Source organism: Lepus europaeus, chromosome 9 (genome assembly GCF_033115175.1).
Source record: "Lepus europaeus isolate LE1 chromosome 9, mLepTim1.pri, whole genome shotgun sequence".
NCBI classification, from domain to species: Eukaryota; Metazoa; Chordata; class Mammalia; order Lagomorpha; family Leporidae; genus Lepus; species Lepus europaeus.
This window is the reverse complement of record NC_084835.1, coordinates 110168383-110187461: the sequence shown is the minus strand read 5'-3', so window position 1 is coordinate 110187461 and position 19079 is coordinate 110168383. Positions and strand designations below refer to the sequence as shown.

General features: G+C 40.0%; 1 protein-coding gene across 1 annotated transcript in view; it reads right to left on the bottom strand.

Annotated features, from left to right (window-relative positions):
• The window catches only part of PHLPP1 (PH domain and leucine rich repeat protein phosphatase 1), a 237815-nt gene that overhangs the window by 119030 nt on the left and 99706 nt on the right, over positions 1-19079 (bottom strand). Inside the window, exons 2-3 of the mRNA XM_062201773.1 lie at positions 17729-17925; positions 1446-1571 (exon numbers count right to left, since the gene is read on the bottom strand). Coding sequence (XP_062057757.1) covers positions 1446-1571; positions 17729-17925 — 323 coding nt within the window. The remainder of the gene's footprint in view (positions 1-1445; positions 1572-17728; positions 17926-19079) is intronic.

The following is a 19079-nucleotide window of genomic DNA, read 5'->3' as shown; positions in this document are numbered from 1 at the left end:
GTGGCCCAAGTGCCTGCACCCATATGGGAGACTCAAAGAAAGCTCCTAGCTCCTGGCTTAAATCTGGCCCAGCCCTGGCTATTGGGGTGGATGGAAGATCTCCCTCCGCCCCCACCAACTCTGCCAAATAAACTAAATCTTCTTAAAAATTTTTTAAATGCTTATTTTTTAAAAAATCAGTATTTCCATATAGCACAGAAAGAAACTTGCTGCACTTTGATAATATTTTGTTATCTTATTCTGAAAAAAGCAGTGTGTAGACAATTAATGCTTTGAATGCATACTCCACTTAAAATTCAACATGCAAGTCTGAAAGAAAAGTGTGATTCTTCCCTTGCTCTCCGTAGGGTGGCTGCCCCATACATACAGAACGACCATTTGGTTATCAGGTTGGGGAAACCTTCTAAGTCCTACCCAAGAATAAATAAATAACTCTGAAGTCCTACCCAAAAATAAATAAATAAATAACTGCTTGTCGCCTCCAGAAGAGAACACTCCACAGTGATATTACATCACTGACTTGATCATTCAAATGTAGCCAGTACTTCAAGAAGACATTTTGTACATCATTCTTTAATATTTTGGTAACTGTTTTTCACAATATTTTTCTATTACTTACACACTGGACAAATCAAGACATCACACAGAAATCTGAATTACAGTGAATTTGGATCACAAATTGGATTATAAATTCAAAAAAAAAGGAAAGCAAATTTTGTTGTAATGTTTCTACTCGCTTGAGATTTCATTGTTTCAAAAACACACCCCAAACAAGGGCAGTAAGTACTGTAATCCACCCTATCGTTTACACATAATTCTACAAATGAAATGTAAAAAGCAGCGTCTCCCTCAGTAGTTGAAGTATCAGCTTTTTTAGTTATTTGTTATATTTATTGTGCTATTCTGGTCCCCATTACAGACACAAAGATGTATCACTTCATGAACATGGTGATTTTATTTAATCAAGGGAATCTAAAATGGTCAATCAGAGAATAAAAGTGAAGAGATGGCATAATTTTTTTTTCATTTCATTTATAGACACAAAAAGAGGGGGACACGTTCTTCCATCTGCAAAGATTAGACTGTTTAAAGTAAGAAGAAGAGGGGAAATTTGCAGCAATTCTCTGGGTATTCTGTGGTTTTGTAGTTATCCTACCTTGGGCTAGTCCCTTAAATATTCTCAATTCCTCATTTGTATCTATAACATTAAAATAGTAATAATAATCTATCCACCGAATAAAGTAGAAACAAAACCTGGCAAATAAAAACCAATATTTAAAAAGCTACTTTTAGCTTTTAAAAAACTAAAAATTGCTAGCCATGGATCGTTTCTGTAAAAGAAAAAAAAATCTGTGTGTAACTCTATTTTGGACCTGAGTAAAGCAGACAGAAAATTCCACAGCCAGCACTCAACTGAACTGATTCCTGGGTAAATGCTTGCTTACCTTGGAGACTTGTCGCAGCCACCTTAAATACTCTGTGAAAGTATCAAAGCAAATGTAGTAAGTCTGGCTTTGGGGTCCAGAGGAGCTAAATGCTAAACAGTGCTGGTGCTTTTTCACTTCTTCTACCTATAAAAACAAGCAGAGAGGCAAAAACAAGTAAGAGCAGAATCTCTGACACGTTTCACCAACTTCACCTTGAATCAATGAGCCAACAGAGATTTGCATCTTTCCCTACATATGTTCCTCCGATTACTTAAAATAACTAAGTTCCTTGTATTGACCAACCAGTTTTCATTACAAGGAAGCCAAAAAAGGGCAGTTTCATCTTCATCAGATTTCCCCTCCAGAGTGAAATTCTCTTGTTCCTGTTTTAAAATCAGCACAGACTCCTTTTCTTACTCCCTCTATGCCCTCATAATAGGATGCTGGGTATTTACTTCCTCTTAGGAAGATTTTTTACTTAAGAACTTTTACTTAAGGAACTTTTGTATTATTCTGCACTACAGTTTTCTTTAAAAGAGGCCTTTTGGGACTGGCGCTATGGTGCAGTGGGTTAAGCTGTGGTCTGCTGTGCAGACATTCCTTATGGGTGCCCGTTTGAGTTCTAGCTGCTCTACTTTTTTTTTTGGGGGGGGAGGGCGGGGGGGCAAGGATCTGGGCCATCCTCCACTGTACTCCTGGGTCACAGCAGAGAGCTGGCCTGGAAGAGGAGCAACCGGGACAGAATCTGGCACCCTGACCGGGACTAGAACCCGGGATGCCGGCGCTGCAGGCGGAGGATTAACCTCAGGAACCACGGCGCCGGCCTAGCTGCTCTACTTCTGATTCAGCTCCCTGCTAAAGTGCTTGGGAAAGCAGCTGAAGATGGTCCAAGTCCTTGGGCCCCTGAAACCACATGGGAGACTAGGAAGAAACTCCTGGCTTCAGCCAAGTCCAGACCTGGCCATTGCTGGGGTGAGTGAACCAGAAGATAGATCTGTCTCTCCTCCTCTCTCTCAGTAAACTCTGCCTTTCAAATAAATAAATAATAATAGTAAAAAGAAGTCTTTCAAGCATGCTAAATGTTTTTAAAAATTTAACATGAAACTGAGAATAACCTGAAATAAAACCCTACCGTGAGAACTTTCAAGTCCTACTGATGCAGTAACACAGAAAATTCTAACTTCCACTGCCAGCAAATTTTTTACAAGGAGGAAAATCTACTCAATAAGGTGGCACTGTATTACACAAACTCCTATGTCTCATTTACAAAGATGATCACAAGCTGAGTCACAAAGAAAGCATGAAAAGATTTTAAAAAGATCATTATCACAAAAAACATGCTCTTGCACCAAAATAATGTTAAATTAGAAATCAGTTTTTAAAAATCTATGTATTCTTAGAATATTAACAACAGACTTCAAATAACACAATTTTCAACTACATACTACTAAACAACTCAGAGATTAAAAAAGAAATAAAAAACCGCCGGCGCCGCGGCTCACTAGGCTAATCCTCCGCCTTGTGGCGCCGGCACACCAGGTTCTAGTCCCGGTCGGGGCACCGATCCTGTCCCGGTTGCCCCTCTTCCAGGCCAGCTCTCTGCTGTGGCCAGGGAGTGCAGTGGAGGATGGCCCAAGTGCTTGGGCCCTGCACCCCATGGGAGACCAGGAGAAGCACCTGGCTCCTGCCATCGGATCAGCGCGGTGCGCTGGCCGCAGCGCGCTACTGCGGCGGTCATTGGAGGGTGAACCAACGGCAAAAAGGAAGACCTTTCTCTCTGTCTCTCTCTCACTGTCCACTCTGCCTGTCAAAAAAAAAAAAAAAAGAAATAAAAAACCTTAAAACTAAATGATTGTAAAAATACCACATATCAAAATTTGAGGAATGCAGTATCAGTAGCTATAAAGGGAAATTTAAATTTTCAAATATATCAGGAAACATGTCAGAAAACTAATTTGATTAGCACATATTCTTAAGAACTTTGGGGGAGAAATCTGAAATAAAAAACTGAATAATTCCCAGCCGGCGCCGCGGCTCACTAGGCTAATCCTCCGCCTTGCGGCGCTGGCACACCGGGTTCTAGTCCCGGTCGGGGCACCGATCCTGTCCCGGTTGCCCCTCTTCCAGGCCAGCTCTCTGCTGTGGCCAGGGAGTGCAGTGGAGGATGGCCCAAGTCCTTGGGCCCTGCACCCCATGGGAGACCAGGATAAGCCCCTGGCTCCTGCCATCGGATCAGTGCGGTGCACTGGCTGCAGCGCGCTACCGCGGCGGCCATTGGAGGGTGAACCAACGGCAAAAGGAAGACCTTTCTCTCTGTCTCTCTCTCTCACTGTCCACTCTGCCTGTCAAAAATTAAAAAAAAAAAAAAAAAAACTGAATAATTCCAAAGTATAATGAAGGCAATGTTAAAAGCAGAAACTGATGAAACGAAAACCAAACATGCAACAGAGAACATTATCAAAGCAAAAAACTGATCTCAAAGGGCTGGACATTGTGGCTCGGCAGGTTAAGCCAAAACCTACTTTCATTCCAAGTGGGCTCCCTGTTAATGTACCTGCCAAAGCAGCAGAAGATGGTCCAAGTACCTGGGGCCCTGTAACCAACATGAGGAGACCTGGATAGAGTTCCAGGCTCTAGGCTCTGGCCTGGCACAGCCCCAACCATCATGGCCATTTAGGTAATGAATCAGATGAGGATCTTTTCATCTTTGTTTCTGTCATATCTCAAAAAAAATTTTAAAAATAAAATTTATCAATTATCTGGCAAGTTGTATCAAGAAAACACTAAATATTAATGAAAAGGGGGACATCACTACAGACTCAGAAAGAGAATACCACCATTTTGTGACCAATTATTTTTACCAAAACTAAATAAAAAAAGTCTAAATAATTCTGAAACCATTTAAGAAACTGAATATTTAAAAATTTTTTTCAAGAAAATATCAAAATCATAGTTTTTTTTTTTTTTTAATGTATTTTACTTGAAAGGCAGAGTTACAGAGAGGAGACAGACATACATATATATATATAGAGAGAGAATGAACTTCGCATCTGCTAATTCACTCCCAAATGGCCACGAGCCAGGAACTTCATCCAGGTCTCCCACAAGGGTGAAGGGCCCAAACACTTGGGCCATCTTCTGCTGTTTTCCAATGCTAATTAGCAGGGAGCTGAATGGGAAGTGGAGCAGCAAGGACTCAACAGCACCCATAGGGGATGCTGTTGGCTCAACCTGCTATGCCATAACATCAGCCTCAGAAACATAGAGTTTTTAACTTTATTAAAAAGATTTACTTATTTGAAAGGTAGAGTTACAGAGCAGCAGAGGCAAAGAGAGAGAAAGAAGTCTTTCACTCGCTGGTTCACTCCCCAGACGGCCACAACGGCATGAGCTATGACGATCCTAAGCCAGAAGCCAGGAGGTTATGCCAGGTCTCCCACACAAGTGCAGGGGCTAAATGACTCAGGCCATCCTCTACTGCTTTCCCAGGCCATAGCACAGAGCTGGATTAGAAGTGGAGCAGCCAGGACTCAACCAGGTACCCATATGGGATGCTGGCTGTGCAGGTGGCGGCTTTACCTGCTACGCCACAGCACTGGTCCCGAGAACCATAGTTATACAGGTGAGTTTTACTAAAGTGTCAAGAATTTCTGTAAATATTCACCAAATAAAAAACATGAATGAAAACACATCCACCTAGTCTCTGAGAACAGTATAACCAAAACTGAACCAATAACAAAAAGAAAAATTATGGGCAGCACCAGTCATTAAGACTTCCTTTAAATAAAATATTTCACCTGAATTCAGTATGGAGAAAAAATATTTCAAGGACAAGTTGAATTTACCTCAGGTAAGGAAAAATGGTTTAATATTATTATAAACTGTCAAAACAATTAATCACACTAGCAGTAAAAAAAGGCAACCATATGACTATTTCCATAACTGAAGAAAAAAGAAGGTAATAATTCATCATTCATGATAAAAATTTTTACCAATATTATGAATCACTCACATAGGCTGACCAAACATTTTTTTTTCCTTTGTGTAGTGCATCTTTTTTTATTTATTTTTAACTTTTATTTAATGAATATAAATTTCCAATGTACAGCTTATGGATTACAATGGCTTCCCCCTCTCATAACTTCCCTCCCACCCGCAACCCTCCCCTCTCCCGCTCCCTCTCCCTCTCCCCTTCAATTCACATCAAGATTCATTTTCAATTCTCTTTATATACAGAAGATCAATTTAGTATATATTAAGTAAAAATTTCAACAGTTTGCACCCACATAGAAACACAAAGTGAAACATACTGTTGGAGTACTAGTTATAGCATTAAATCACAATGTACAGCACATTAAGGACAGAGATCTCACATGAGGAGCAAGTGCACAGTGACTCCTGTTGTTGACCCAACAAATTGACACTCTAGTTTATGGCGCCAGTAACCACCCTAGGCTCTGGTCATCAGTTGCCAAGGCTATGGAAGCCTTCCAAGTTTGCCGACTCTGATCACATTTAGACAAAGTCATAAAAGATAGGGTGAGGATAATAACCAAAGATCCTAAGAGTGGCATTAACCAGGTCTGAACAATTATACAGCATTAAGGGGGGAAGAGGACCATCAGTACACACATGTTGGGAGTAGAGCCATTGGTGGTAGAGTAGAAGTTATGGTTACAAAGGAATGAGGCCCAAGTGCACTAGACAGGGCCTAGAACAAAGGACAGAGTCATTATTAGAGGAGCTAAGAAAAGTGCTGTCTAAGCTACAATTAAGTTTTCTGATTGAGAGGCAAATAGAACCTGATAGAAGGGGCCTGGTAATAATCTGGTGGGCTTTAGGCCTTGTAAGTTAAGAGGACCAGACCTATCTATCTCTTCACATGGGGTACATCCTAAGGGAGGTGTGAACCTCCTAGGGGAAGGCACTCTGTTGACTTTCATTACTTGGCTGGCCTGGGAGGAGAGCTGGCCAGGTAAAGGCAGGTGGCATCTCTAGCAAGAAATTTACAGTTCTGCCTGCAATGTTGCTGACCCTACTTGACCATCCCCTCAGCTGCAGTGGTCACTTTGGAAGTTGGGCTGAGTGAAGGGCTTTTCAGCTTAGAGCCAATAAGATCTGTGGCTCTGACCTGGGCATCCTTCGACTCTAGGACAGGTCCATTTCCAGTGATCCAACTCTTGGCAGATCTGCCAGGGCTCTTCACAAGCTGACTTCTGCTGAAGCCCAGGCTTACCACATTGAAAGCCACTGCAGTGGACTGGCCTGTTGGGTCTCCTTGAGGGCAGATCACTGTACAGATCAGCCATTAATAGGCCTGCCACCCATTGCTTCTGATGCCTAGCTTTCTTTTCCTCCTGGTTTGTGTTAAAGCAGACCAGAGGATGCAAGTCAAGGGAGTGCCCAAGTCCCATCTCTAATCTTCGGTGGCCTACAAGTCTATACAAGAACTACAAGTCTATAGTCACAGGCATATTCTGTAGTAGTTTTTCTAAGGTAGACAGTGCCCATGAGGAAAATTATATTCTCACTTTAAAACTTTCTTTCCCTTTGGTCTGAAAGGGAGGTTTTGTCTACTTACTGTTTACTTCGCTGATGGCAAAGTAAATCTAGCTATGAGATTATTATTTAAGCTCTTATTTTGGCTATGCTATTACAGAAAAATGTTAGCCATCTCTTTTATAAGGTCTAAAGATTAAATTGTGCGTCCTACAGATTCCTTCATAATAGAATTAGTTTCCTACCTTGAGGAGAACAGAGAAATGAAAGAACAAGTTGGGCTTAGAATAGAGAAATGAGGGAGCAAGTCCTAGATCGCTTGCTGACAATAGCAATATCACATGAATACTTAGCATAGAGTTTCAACCATTAGATAACAACTTAAGAAAACATTTACCACAAGGTCCAATGCCTTCTATAAATTTTAAGAATCATGTATTTGGAAACACCTCTTAAATATCTAACATGGTGTAGTTTGTTTAACCAGTAAACTTAAGCACAACCATATAAAATGTTTTTAGTTTCTTTCTACCAACAAGTGTGAAACATATGATACAGAGATTCAAGTCACACGAATTAAAATGTATCTTTGATTAATTTTAGCAGCTTAAATTTATGGACAATCTTATCTATAAGCCAATTAAAATAAAATTCTTAATAAAATTTCCCCATGTGGACATACAATATGTACACACATATAACATAACATAATAGACCAATAGAGCAATTTTAATAATAGCTTTTAAAATCTTTAACTCTTTTTTGTAAACTGCCAATTGATTTGAATTGCTTTTTGTTTTTAGTAACCTCAGTTAACCATACTTTCTCTCAGTTGGTAGTGTTAATACATTATTGGCTTCATCTGTTTACAGAGCCATCCCAAAGTACTGAATACAATAGAAGTGGCTGGAAAAAGTCCATAGGAACCTATACGAGGACAGCTAAACACAGAACCAACAACGCTTTAGTTTTATGAGCAGCAAATCATATATAACTGTGGATGACAAAAGACTTTAAGTCGCCATGTTTAAAATTATAAACTCATCAACCAACAAGAGGCACTTGCTTACTTCACAGTATTTTTGAAAGCACCTGCAGGATTTTACAAGTATTTAACCCTTTAGGCCTCTGGGGCTTTCTCATTAAGATAACTATCATGTCTAGTAACACAAGATCATTAGACTTTTTAATTCTCAAACATTTGTATTAATAGCATTTTCCATTATAGAAACTTAAAATTTAGTACCACGTCACATCTTGACAGTACTTCTAATATAATCCAAATAGCCTGATTAGTTGGTGTCTCTACAAGATGAGAAACATAGGTCCTTCGATTTTTTCAGTTGGGCTCAAACTGGAAAAAACAAAGTCCAAGATATACTGGAAATTTTAGAGTTCAGATTGTTTGAAACTTTGATTTTTTGAATGCCTGTCAAGAATGCCAAGAAGGCTCAAAATTCAAAATATCTGGTTGAAATAAGATTCCTTAAAATCATCACATAATATAGACCAAATTTGATCATTGTTACAAGGTGATTATTCAAATCTCTGAAAATAAGCACATATTTAAATAACCCATAGCTCTTAATAAAAATTCAGCTGTTTTTGAACAATTAGAATGTAACAGACATCAAGAGAACATAATAGATTACTTTAACACATTGCTTTAACAGAGCATCAGAGTTTAATTCTATGTCAAAGAGAAATTGAGCTTCCTGTGATCTTTTGCTGTGAGGTTTCCTTCCTTTACCTTCTTTCATATTGGTGACCATGTTTCTGTGTTTCTGTGTGTAACACATCTTTAAGCATCTTTTACAGGGCAGGACGAGTGGCCACAAATTCTTTCAATTTCTGTTTGCTATGAAAAGTCTTTATTTCACCTTCATTCACAAATGAGAGCTTTGCAGGATATAATATTCTGGGCTGGCAGTTTTTCTCTCTTAGTACCTGGGCTATGTCTTGCCATTCCCTTCTGGCTTGTAGGGTTTCTGATGAGAAGTCTGCTGTGAGTCTAATTGGAGATCCTCTGAGAGTAATCTGACATTTCTCTCTTGCACATTTTAGAATCTTTTCTTTATGTTTCACTGTGGTGAGTTTGATTACGACGTGTCGTGGTGAGGATCTCTTTTGGTCATGTTTACTATGGGTTCTATGAGCTTCCTGTACTAGGATGTCTCTGTCCTTCTTCAGACCCGGGAAGTTCTCTGCAAGTATCTCTCTAATCCTTTCTCTCTCTCCATGCCTTCAGGAACTCCTAGAACCTGAATGTTGGGTTTTTTAACAGTATCCTGTAGATTCCCAACAATATTTTTTTAGATTTCTATTTTCCTCTTCTTTTCTTTGGTTTGTATACTTTCCTGTGCTCTGTCTTCTAAGTCCGATATTCTCTCTTCTGCTTCACCCATTCTGTTTTTAAGGCTCTCTAATGTGTTTGTCAATTGATCTATTGAATTCTTCATTTCATTATGATTTCTCATCACTATCACAGTTTCTTGTTCTACTAGTTGTCTCATTTCATTTTGATTCCTCCTTAATATTTCATTTTCATGAGAGAGATTTTCTATCTTGTATATTATTGATTTCTATATTTCAAGAATTTGTTTTTGAGAACTTCTTAATGTTCTTATCAAATTTTTGAGATCTGCTTCTTGCATTTCTTCTGTCTCATTATCTTCGTAATCTTGAATTGGGGTGTCTTTTTCATTTGGGGGCATCATAATGTCTTCCTTGTTCTTGTTACCTCGGTTTTTGCGTTTGTTTGGCATACTGGAGATATTCTTTGGTTTTTTCACTGTGGTGTTTTTTCTTTTTATACTATGAGTCTAGATTAAGTGGACTGTCTGCTTTCGATGGAGCCTTAGAGGCTTGAGATGGGTGTGGCCTGAGAGCTCTGTTTGGTTCCTCAGGGTTGAGGGTGTGCCAAAGGTGACACTCCCAGGTTAGGCGTGGTAAATATCTCTTTTTTTTTATTCAAAAGGGAAGTAATTCTGCACAGTTGAACTGAATTGGAAGTAGTTAGCAGGCGAATGATATACCCACAGGAGACAGAGATTGGAAGCTCTTTCTCAAGGACCACACAGGGAATCTGTGCTGCCCTCAGTGTGGGCTCAAATTCTCCTGCAGTCTGCCACCGGGTTGCCAAGGCTACTGAACTGTAGCGTCTCTGGAGAGTACTCACGTGAATTCCGTGAGTTCTCTCCCCCACCGTCTCCTTCTTCACAATCTTAGTTCTTTAGCAACACACATTCACTATATCCCAATCTCCTATTATTTCACCCCCCCAGAGTCAGGTTTTTCTGCTAGGCTCAGGGCCGGTGCAGACCTGAGGTCGCCCTGCTTATGACGTATGTCCAAAATGGCGCCTGCTCTTTGTCTTGCTCACCTTTGAGAGGTGAGCGGGGAGAGAGAAACTCGAGACCATATTGGTCACTTTTTTTTTTTTTCTCTCTCTCTCTCTCTTCTAGTTAGCCAGGTGAACTTTTCCCCACAGAGTTTCAAGCCTCGTTCCCTGTAGTCTCCTCTTTCTGCTTGCCCGCTGGTGTCTCGGGCTATTGAGGTTCGGCAAAATGGTGGTGAAGATGCGGAGAAACATGTGTATGCTGATATGAGTGTATAGCAATCTTAGAAAATAATTTATCATCTTGTAAAAGTAAATGTGCACAGAACCCAGTAATGGCATGCCTAAGTATGTAATTCTCAAGGAGGTCATCATGGGAATTTTGTATTGAACAGCTCTTCATTGTCCAATGCTTTGCATGTTTTTTTACTCTCTCAGTCCCTGTCCTTGAAATGCCAAAGATAACAGTACTCAACAATGACTATCTGCTTTTCTACATTCCCAATATCTCTTGCAATTAGGATGTAGTCATACATTAGTAGCTCTGGCCATGTGTCACTTTTATATCCAAATGGACAAAAGCCAGTGAATGATCCTCCAGTTACCTCTTCCCTTGCCAAAGCAACAAAGGCAGGCTGTGTGTCTCAAATGTTAGAATTACAAAGGAATAGGGAGGGAGCACTTAGCCTAGTAGTTAAGATGCCAGAAGCAGCCCACATGACAGTACCTGGGTTCAATACCCTGTTCTGGTTCCTGGCTGTAATTTCCTGCTAATGCAGACCTGGGGAGGCAACAGTGGTGGTGTAAGCAATTGGGTTCCTAGCACCCATAAAGGAGGCTTGGGTTATGTTCCCAGCCCGTTTCTGTCCTTAGCCCATTCTGAGGCTACTACTACTATAGGTATTCAGGGGACAGGAGCTCTATCTTTTTCAAATAAATAGTTAATAAATAAAATTTTTAAATGAAATAAAAAGAAGAAAGCCACCATCAGGATGGTTTCTTGCACAACTATATGAAAAAAGAAATTCCAACCCCACTTTCTCACAGCAGAAATAGAATGCAATTAAGAACAGCTGTTGGCTGTTGCCACGGCTCACTAGGCTAATCGTCCACCTGTGGCGCCAGCACCCCGGGTTCTAGTCCTGGTCGGGGCACCAGATTCTGTCCCGGTTGCTCCTCTTCCAGTCCAGCTCTCTGCTGTGGCCCGGGAAGGCAGTGAAGGATAGCCCAAGTGCTTGGGCCCTGCACCTGCATGGGAGACCAGGAGGAAGCACCTGGCTCCTGGCTTTGGATCAGCACAGCACGCCGGCCACGACACGCCAGCCGTAGCGACCACTTGGGGGGTGAACCAATGGAAAAAGGAAGACCTTTCTCTCTGTCTTTCTCTCCCTGTCTAACTCTGAATGTCAAAAATAAATAAAAGAAAATAAAAGAACAGCTGTTAAAAGTCACTAAGGGACTGGTGCTGTGGTTTAGTGGGCAAAGCCTCTGCCTACAGTGCCAGCATCCCATGTGGGTGCTGGTTTGAGTCCCGGCTGCTCCACTTCTGATCTAGTTGTCTGCTGTGGCCTGGGAAAGCAGAAGATGGCTCATGTCCTTGGACCCCTGATCCCACATGGGAGACCCAGAAGAAGCTCCTGGCTCCTGGCTTTGGATTTGCTCAGCTCCAGCTGTTGTGGTCAGTTGGGGAGGGGACCAGCAGATGGAAGATCTCTCTCTCTCTCTCTGACTCTGCCTGCCTCTCAGAAACTCTGCCTTTTAAATAAATAACCTTTAAAAAAAATAAAAACTTAGGTTGCTTAGGACAATTCTGGTAAATCACATGACTTCTTTAAAAAAAAAAAAAGTCACTTGGATTGGGGTAGGGGTGGGAGTCGGGGGAAGTTGTTACCATGGCATAACTTTAGCCTATATTAACTGATATGTTGACTGTCGGATCATTTGACCATCAAAACATTCCTACATATTGCCAAATGTGCCCTAGGCACAGAAACTGTTGCAAACTATGTCCTAAAAAAGTTCTTAGTACCAAGATGCATATCAACATAAGACTGTGTCAACAGCATTGTTTGTAACAATAAAAAACTGGAAGCAACCCAAATGTCCATCAGCAGGAAAATTACTTAAATGATGGAATGTTTAGAGTGGACCATGATACAGAAATGAAAACCACGTGAGTCACATGGAATCTTATTATGAAACATAATATTGGGTGCAAAACTCAATCATAGAAGACTACATGCAGTATGATCCCAGTTTTATACAGATTAAAAACAAGCAAAACATACTGACATGAAAAAGTTTATTTCAATATAGGAAGAAATTTATGACTACACATTATAAGAGGATGGATGCCTCTGGGTTGCAGGAAGGGAATGGGACATATGTCAAAACATAGGCCGAGGGGCTGGCGCCCTGGCGCAGTAAGTCAATCCTCCGTCTGTGGCGCCAGCATCCCATATGGGCGCCAGTTCTAGTCCTGGCTACTCCTCTTCCAGTCCAGCTCTCTGCTGTGGCCTGGGAACGCAGAAGATGGCCCAAGTGCTTGGGCCCCTGCATCTGCATGGGAGATCCAGAAGAAGCTCCTGATTCCTGGCTTCAGATGGGCACAGCTCCAGCCCTTGTAGCCATTTGGGGGGGGGACAAACAGAAGGAAGACCTTTCTCTCTGTCTCTCCCTCCCAGGGTCTGTAACTCTACCTCTCAAATAAATAAATAAAAGTCTTTAAAAAAAAAAAAAAAAACAAACACAGGCCGTATAGAACACTGGTGTTGCTGCTGTGAAAGCTCCTAAATCAAGCAGTTAACAGTTACTGATCAGCTTTCCTCTCCATTGGCAGCCAAGGTAAGTGAGGATGGGTGCATACATGTACACCGAGGAGCAATGGAAGAAGGAAGCAGTCAGAAGTGATACACTCTCAGGAGGGTCCGCTGTTGGCAGTGCCGCCAGCTCTCCAAACTCCACAGTCCCACCCAGCCCAGTAAGGCATGCAGACTGGGATACAAGGCCAAGAAAAGTTACGTCACTGGACCGTGAGCGCCCAGTTCCTAAGGGTGTTAAAATTAGTCTGCAAATAGTTTCATGAATGCTTTGTCAAATTATGAAAGTTAAAAGTGCAGTAATGTCTGAAGATGAAGTGGTAGATAACTTGTTTCTAACAAGAAACTTTGTCTTTATTTTATTTTATTAGGGAGTTAATATGTCCATATTAAAAACATGTTGTGTGGTCTAACAGGTGTAAAATCAATTCTTTAAAAGAAAAAAAAAAACAGTTCACTCAATTTATTAGGCTTCATACTTTAAGCAAATTTTAATCAAAGTACATAATCAAAATTATGTTAAATTCTAAAGGAAAAATTAAATAACTGCAAAATGAATAAAAACGCATTTACTATACATTTTTCAACAACTAAATTTTGAGAGCTTTCACAACAAAACCATTTGTCATTTGAACATAAACTAATGACCATGCTCCAGTGCTATTTCAATCTGATACCATAACAATTACACCTAGGTTATAACCAAGCTATCTCACATCTTATTTTGAGATCTTCTGTATTTACAAATTTAAAAGAAAAGGAAGGAAAAACTATTTACTCTCAGTTTTGTCTTTAACAGAATAAAAACAAGGAACAGACAAATATTAATGAAAGCTTATTATTACAAAGTGAAATATTGTGTCCTAACTTGGTCAACAGGTTTTACAGGGTTTGCTTGTAAGAAGAGGAAGCTATTAACTTTCAATTCACTCAATGGTAGATGTCCTCCCAGTAACAGCCCTGGGAAACAGGACACGTCTCCAGCTGTGAATGAAAATGCTAATTATAACTAGATCTGACCTTATCTGAACATTCTACTGAACATTCTACGTGCTTTCCTGTCTCAGCCTCTCTGAGTATAACAATCTTTTTGACCGTCTTCTCCATGTGTCAAATGATTTTCACTCTTCAAGTTCCACTATAATTGTTACCTTTCATTAAAAAAAAACAAAAAAAAAACAAAAAAAAAAAAAACAAAAACAAACCTCTCCTTCACTAAACACTTACAGTATTTTCTCTTTTCTTCATCTCTCTTACAGTAGACATTGCTGTGTCCACCCCTCATCTCCTGAAACTAAATTAGAACCTATTCAAAGGTAGGGATGGTTACTTTCCCATTGAGGTGTTTCTGGGATGCCAGCACAGTGCCTTCTCCAAAGAATACTTAATAAATAGTGATATTTATTTGCCTATGCAAATATCCAGCATCATAAAGAAGAGAAAGACTGTTGACTTAATACATCATCAAACGTTAAATACACATTTTTAACAATGATCTATGATGGTAGTACTGATGACTAATTTTCAGTAATATATCCAAATAACAAAAAATCTTACATATCAGTCACTAATCCTGCAATGTCCAGACAAAAGTTTAAGGAGCAATGGTTTCAATATGAATGACTGAAAAGGACCTGAATGTACCTTGCAGCTGGGCTAATACCTATTTCAGAAAATTATCTGATTCTTAAAATTTATAGAAGGCATTGGACCTTCTGGTAAATGTTTTCTTAAGTTGTTATCTAATGGTTGAAACGGTTTGCTAAGTATTCATGTGATATTGCTATTGTCAGCAAGCGATCTAGGACTTGCTCCCTCATTTCTCTATTCTAAGCCCAACTTGTTCTTTCATTTCTCTATTCTCTTCAAGGTAGGAAACTAATTCTATTATGAAGGAATCTGTAGGATGCACAATTTAATCTTTAGACCTTATAAAAGAGATGGCTAACATTTTTCTGCAATAGCATAGCCAAAATAAGAACTTAAATAATAATCTCATAGCTAGATTCACTTCGCCATCAGCGAAGTAAACAGTAAGTAGACAAAACCTCCCTTTCAGACCAAAGGGAAAGAAAGTTTTAAAGTGAGAATATAATTTTCCTCATGGGCACTGTCTACCTTAGAAAAACTACTACAGAATATGCCTGTGACTATAGACTTGTAGTTCAGGCCACCGAAGATTAGAGATGGGACACGGGCACTCCCTTGACTTGCATCCTCTGGTCTGCTTTAACACAAACCAGGAGGAAAAGAAAGCTCGGCATCAGAAGCAATGGGTGGCAGGCCTATTAATGGCTGATCTGTACAGTGATCTGCCCTCAAGGAGACCCAACAGGCCAGTCCACTGCAGTGGCTTTCAATGTGGTAAGCCTGGGCTTCAGCAGAAGTCAGCTTGTGAAGAGCCCTGGCAGCTCTGCCAAGAGTTGGATCACTGGAAATGGACCTGTCCTAGAGTCGAAGGATGCCCAGGTCAGAGCCACAGATCTTATTGGCTCTAAGCTGAAAAGCCCTTCACTCAGCCCAACTTCCAAAGGGACCACTGCAGCTGAGGGTATGGTCAAGTAGGGTCAGCAACATTGCAGGCAGAACTGTAAATTTCTTGCTAGAGATGCCACCTGCCTTTACCTGGCCAGCTCTCCTCCCAGGCCAGCCAAGTAATGAAAGTCAACAGAGTGCCTTCCCCTAGGAGGTTCACACCTCCCTTAGGATATACCCCATGTGAAGAGATAGATAGGTCTGGGCCTCTGAATTTACAAGGCCTAAAGCCCACCAGATTATTATCAAGCCCCTTCTATCAGGTTCTATTTGCCTCTCAATCAGAAAACTTAATTGTAGCTTAGACAGCACCTTTCTTAGCTCCTCTAATAATGACTCTGTCCTTTGTTCTAGGCCCTGTCTAGTGCACTTGGGCCTCATTCCTTTGTAATCATAACCTCTACTCTACCACCAATGGCTCTACTCCCAAGCTGTGTGTACTGATGGTCCTCTTCCCCACTTAATGCTGTATAAATGTTCAAACCTGGTAAATGCCACTCTTAGGATCATTGGTTACTATCCTCACCCTATCTTTTATGACCTTGTCTAAATATGATCAGAGTCGGCAAACTTGGAAGGCTTCCATAGCCTTGGCAACTCATGACGACAGCCTAGGATGGTTACTGGCGCCATAAACTAGAGTGTCAATTTGTTGGGTCAACAACAGGAGCCACTGTGCACTTGCTCCTCATGTGGGATCTCTGTCCTTAATGTGCTGTACATTGTGATTTAATGCTATAACTAGTACTCAAACAGTATGTTTCACTTTGTGTTTCTATGTGGGTGCAAACTGTTGAAATCTTTATACTAAATTGATCTTCTGTATATAAAGAGAATTGAAAATGAATCTTGATGCAAATGGAAGGGGAGAGGGAGCGGGAGAGGGGAGGGTTGCGGGTGGGAGGGAAGTTATGGGGGGGGGAAGCCATTGTAATCCATAAGCTGTACACTGGAAATTTATATTCATTAAATAAAAGTTAAAAAAAAAAAGAAAATTATCAAATATTAGCCTTCTTAGGACTAGTACATGTAATAAAAGGGGAAGCAATTTAACATTGGATACTTACTCAAAACTAAAGGTTAGTTTAAACTTATGAATGAACAAAGAATGAGTCTGCCACACATCAGGTGAACAACAAAACCACTCATCTGGTCTTACCTTCTTCATTTCAGACATTTGTCAATTTTAAAAGGTTTACTTTAAGAAAAGTTGGCTTATTTTTTCTTCCTTCATATTCTTCATATTCTGCCTGCTTTCCCATGCCCACTCAGGACGGGGAGGGAAGGGGAATAGTAAAAAAAGCATTTAACATATTCCCAATTTACAACAATGCATTTTCTCATGCAAATCTTTGTCCCTATTTATCAACAGATTGTCTTATTTAAATGCCAAGAAATACTGACATATTATGATGATGCAACCCTTACAAATGCTTAAGAGTTTATAATTATATCTGGCACAGTAAAGAATTTAACATTTTCCCAAGCAATCTGGTTCTTTCTATTTTATAAATGATAGGAATAAAATAGTTAACATACCCAAAGGAAAGCAGCCTGGAGTATCAGAAATATTTGTTGGTTATATCACATGTTTTCTCTGAAATGAGCCAAATTTCAGGTTCAAAATGTATGACCAGCCTCAGAATATACTGAAAGTATTAACCTCACTGGTCCCAAAACACAAATAAACAGAGTGGTAGGGAAAGTGTGACCAAAGACTTCAGCACGAGAGTCTAACTCTTGGTAAGCATGCTTGAATGTTCCTGAGGTCAAGGGCTTGGGGATAAGTATTCTTTACTACTAAATCTATGCTCAAGATAACAAAAGATGTCCACTCAGAAATAATGAATTTATGATTTAAAATGACAGGATTTTCTGGGCAGCAGGTAAAGTAAATGCACCAACAAAAGGAAGACCAGCAGGGCTCACGTGAGCCCACGGCATCACCTTCCACAACTCCACCAATCAAAAAGGCCCCAGTGGGAGAGCACAAGGACAGGGTAAGACCTAGCATTCATCAAAAACCATCTGCCCTTCCTTAGTACAGAAACTGCTTAAAGTAACATCTTTAGTGGTCCTGGGGACCCTTGAGTAGTTTGCTTTTAACTTACTTTTCCACCTATCAGTGGCAGAACATGCATCTTTCCGGTCAGGCTGTCTTTCACAGAGGATACTATCAAGCAGGTCCCACACAGGATAACTTGACGTCGTGTCCATCGGTTCACTGGCAGCTGCATTTTGCCTTTCCGGACATTATACATTCCTGAGAGCTGAATCCGTTCAGAGCTGCTGGTACTGTGAGGCTTCCCTAAAACACAAGCAAACAAGTCACTTCATTAAAAATGAGCTTATGCTTTCCCTTTATCTGTACCCAGATAAACAGATCAGACAAGAGAAGAACTGTAGGGAAATAATCTAATTTACAACCAAGTTTATATTACAGCTGCAGTAATGTGATTATGGTAAGAACTGTAATATCTACTCCATACATACATTTTAACATTAGGTAAAGAAGAACCTTTTCCTTCAGACTTTAGAAGACCATCTTACCTCCTCTATTTTAACTCATTTATTATATATCCTTCACAATTTAGTTTTATTTTAGAGATGAATTCAAGATTTTTATTGATGTCTAGAATTAAGCACACTAAGAAGAAAATATTATAGAGCAAGAGAGGAAAACAGCATTTGACGTCTAGGACTTAATGAAACTAGCCAATTAGCTGCTATTCTTCCATCTGCATATATTCAATTTACATTTACTATGAAAGATAAAAATGAAAGGTTTTAAGTCTTCAAAGATAAACCTAACAGCAATCCACAAAGGATGTGCACTGTGAACTTGTGACTTTTGGAGAGGAGCAAAACAGAAAGACTAGCACCAAGACTGAGAGATAGAGGTCTGAGAAAATCTGAAGTTTTCATTTCCCAAAAAGGGCCTACGGCAGAATTACAATCAGGCAAGTCCTAGCAACTTAATGGCAAAACTACTGTGATTAACTTGACACAGTGATGGAGCAGTATACAACAACAATGTCCCCAGTTCTAGATACTGAATACATACTATGTCACAGGGTACTGAAGTCTATGCATATAAGTGAATTAATAAGAAATACGTGTCATACAGTAAGAACCAAGTAAAAAGTGACATTTATTTGTATGATTACTCGCCAAGAGCCAGAAGAAACAGTCAAGAGGAAATAGATTTTTATAAATATTAGCATAAATAAATTCCATTTAACAGTTTTGAGAAATGTCTAACAGCCATTAGGGAACAGGAAGAGCAAGAGCAACAAAATTAGATCTCAAGAAGATCCAGAGTGTCTGAACCCTATTTTTCTTAGCATTCTTTACTTCATATTTCTTATAATTGGTGTTTGTGAGATTTCTTGGTTTAATGATCAAATTAAAACTTTTCCTCAGCTAGTACTTCTGAACTTTTTCTGACCTCACAGGACACGA